Consider the following 3170-nt stretch of genomic DNA (forward strand, 5'->3'; position numbering starts at 1 on the left):
CACACAGCGACCCCCGGACCACGCCGTGATGCTGAGTGTTTCATTTGCATGAAAAGATTTCTAGTGTCTACATCTTAAATAATACAGATGAGCGTCCCCCCCCCCCCCCCCCCCCCCCCCCCCCCGTAAAACCCCGTATATACGCTCACTCCAGGTTCTACCTTAGACAAATGATTTGTGAAAGGACCGTACTGAAACTGTACTGCGTCCCCCTCCCCCACAGCGGGATTACACATTATTCCTCTTTGGGGTTGTTAGATCTGCTGACCTAAAAGCACTTCACTAAACTTCTTCTGTCAGAGAGGTTCCAGCACACAGGACTGATAGAGCTCCAGTACATCATATCTGTAAAGCCATGTGACTCATCACAGCATCAGAATAGACAAGAATTCACTGTGAGCTTCACATCTCATTACAGCTAATGGACCAATCAAATCAGTCCTCAGCTTCAAAGCATCCAATCAGGCGTGAGTCTGGACCTGCTTTTCTACTGAACTCACAAGTTCATTACCTCACAATCACTTTGTCTAAACAGGAACGATGATCACACTCTTTGTCGCGCTTTACTCTCTTTTTTCTCTCTGCACAGCTGGTGAGTAACATTTTGAAAACTTTCATTTAAAATAGTCAAATTTCATATTTAAATCATTTACTGACATTAAACATTAAATATTAAACACTTTTTTACAGTAAACACTTCTGACATCAAGGAGCTTCATGTGAAAACAGTAAAGCGTGGAGAAAATGTAACTATGGAGTGTAGCATGAGCAAGGTCAAAGACAAAGATAAGTTAGCTTGGTACAGACAGAGTTTTGGAAAAGTGCCTCAGTATTTTGTAAGACATTACGGGTCTAATAGCTCCACATTTGCAGAGGGATTTAAAGATAGCCGCTTCAGTATGACTGTAAATGCCCAGAAGTTTGATCTCAACATTATCGGAACGAGAGAAGATGATGGAGGAGAATATTTCTGTGGAGAAGTGGACGGAAATATACTAAAGTTCACATCTGGAACACGTCTGCAATTTGAAGGTAAACAGTTTTACTCTGATAACCTGCTAATTCCAGATCAACACTTTAACCAGAATTATGTGTACATATGCATTAAATGTTGAATATTTCACATTATTCATATTTAGTATCATTTCTGTTTATTTGCTGCTTTTCCAATGTATTTGTAAAGGTGAAGAGATGAAACACTGTCCTACACCTGGAACGGTTAACAACAACACAGATTCTGTTACACGGTCCAATGAGGGTTCAAAGAGCAGTGATGGAGAAGGTAAGAGTTTTGATCAAATAAACTTCCTTTCACTTTCTATAACAGAATTTTCTGTAGTTAAAACCTTTTCCTGTTAATAAATCATCCAATATTTATAAAAGTTGTTCATTTTCATCATTTTCAGGAGACAAGTTTTGGATTATTGTCTTAACGACCTCCATTATAATATCTCTTATTGTAATCGTGGTTCTGCTTGGAGTTTTATATAAAAATCAGAGAAAAGGTTTGTTTACTTTTATTATTATTATTATTATTATTATTATTATTATTATTATTATTATTATTATTATTATTATTATTATTTATAGAGTTACTGTATAAATTTGTCACCAAAATGTGAATCCTTTCTACATTTAAACTTTACTTATGTGTATTATTGTTCAGGTGCTTCATCAAGAAACCATCAAACTCCCACCAATCAGGTAATCCAGTCTTCTATTAATTGTGATTCTATTCTGTTAAATAAATCCACATCTGACCTACAATCCACAATGCACAGAGAATTCTAATAGACAGCTATTCACACAATAACGGCTCTTGTTCTTTATCAGGCTGATGATGAAGATGTCTTGAACTATGCAGCTGTGAGTTTTGCTAAGAAACCTTCATCCTCCAGAACATCCAGAGACAAGAGCCATGAAGACGTTTATGCACAAGTTAAAATAAAATAGATAAAGACAAATGACTTCAGACTTGAAAAACAACCAAAATGTAAGTGTTATTGCCGTTTCCATGGTGACTCCTAACATCATTCATCTACTGATTTGCTTCACTTGATGGATGAAGCTTTAAAAAATATTTCTGATCAAAATCCTACATCCTGCTGTTTTTTTCTTTCTTGAATGAAAGTCTTATATTTGGGATTTTTTCTCAGCATTTTCTCTTGCACATGATTTCTAGAATGTAAAAGAACATTTTGTTTGATTCTGAAGGTTAAAGTATTAAAGAACGGCTCATGGTTCACATCTTGCTTTAACTTTTGTTTTTAATTTATTTTGCTTTGAAACATAGGAGTTTTATAAAGAGGATAAATCTGGTGAATATCGTAATTAATGTAGATTATCTGAACATTTAGTAGTCAGTACATCTGTAAATGTAAAACTTTTATACATTTGAACAATTTTCCAGAAATACTGAGGACCTTTAAGAGGGCTGAGTATAAAGACGAGTGTTTACTGCATTACTGATGACATTCCACTGTTTAACCTGAAATTAATCTCCAGGCAATAAATATTCAATTTCATCAGAAATGTATATTGATGACTGATGAAGTGTCGAGGTTTTCTTTATCTTAATGTTTTTACACAATTTACATTGTGCCTCCTTAATAAATTCCACAAATGCCATATTACCCTGTGTGTGTCATCATTTTGTTAAAGTCCATTATCGATGTACCTAATAGTCCTCCCTGATTATATTCAGACATTTATGTGAGTGATGTTCATGACCGGCTTAGTGCTTAGCACGTTCGCCTCACATCTACAGGGCTGGGGGTTGGATGATTGTATGTTTTGAAGCTCTGGACTGATAATGAGATGTGAAGTCTCAGTAAAAAAGGCTGTATGTAGTCTACAAATAGTCGTGATGGGAAATGACGCAGCACTACATCAGCACTTTCAGCTGCACTGAACTTGTTAAAGTGTTTAAAGAACTGAGGAGGGAGTTCAAACGTCAAATCCAAACGTTAAATTGCATAAATAAAGTTGTGTAATAAAGTGGAATACACTGGCCCATCTCGCTAGTGGGATGAGTTCCTGAGTGCCACTAGATCCAGTGGACTAAGTAATGTATCACAGTTGGTTGGACTATTAATAAAGGTGTTCGGGAGACCTGAATTCAACCCCGACTTAACATTTTTTGAGGAGGACCAGCCTGTCGGACAAACCTG

General features: G+C 36.3%; 1 protein-coding gene across 1 annotated transcript; it reads left to right on the forward strand.

Annotated features, from left to right (window-relative positions):
* Positions 1–510: 510 nt before the first annotated feature.
* Positions 511–2630, forward strand: LOC108261089 (immunoglobulin lambda variable 4-60). Its single transcript, XM_053675828.1, has 6 exons — positions 511–592; positions 691–1032; positions 1247–1282; positions 1407–1505; positions 1667–1704; positions 1834–2630. Exons 1-6 carry the CDS (start codon positions 541–543, stop codon positions 1951–1953), a joined length of 687 nt encoding a protein of 228 aa, XP_053531803.1. The 5' UTR covers positions 511–540; the 3' UTR covers positions 1954–2630.
* Positions 2631–3170: the final 540 nt, after the last annotated feature.

This window comes from Ictalurus punctatus, chromosome 25 (assembly GCF_001660625.3).
Source record: "Ictalurus punctatus breed USDA103 chromosome 25, Coco_2.0, whole genome shotgun sequence".
Classification (NCBI taxonomy): Eukaryota; Metazoa; Chordata; class Actinopteri; order Siluriformes; family Ictaluridae; genus Ictalurus; species Ictalurus punctatus.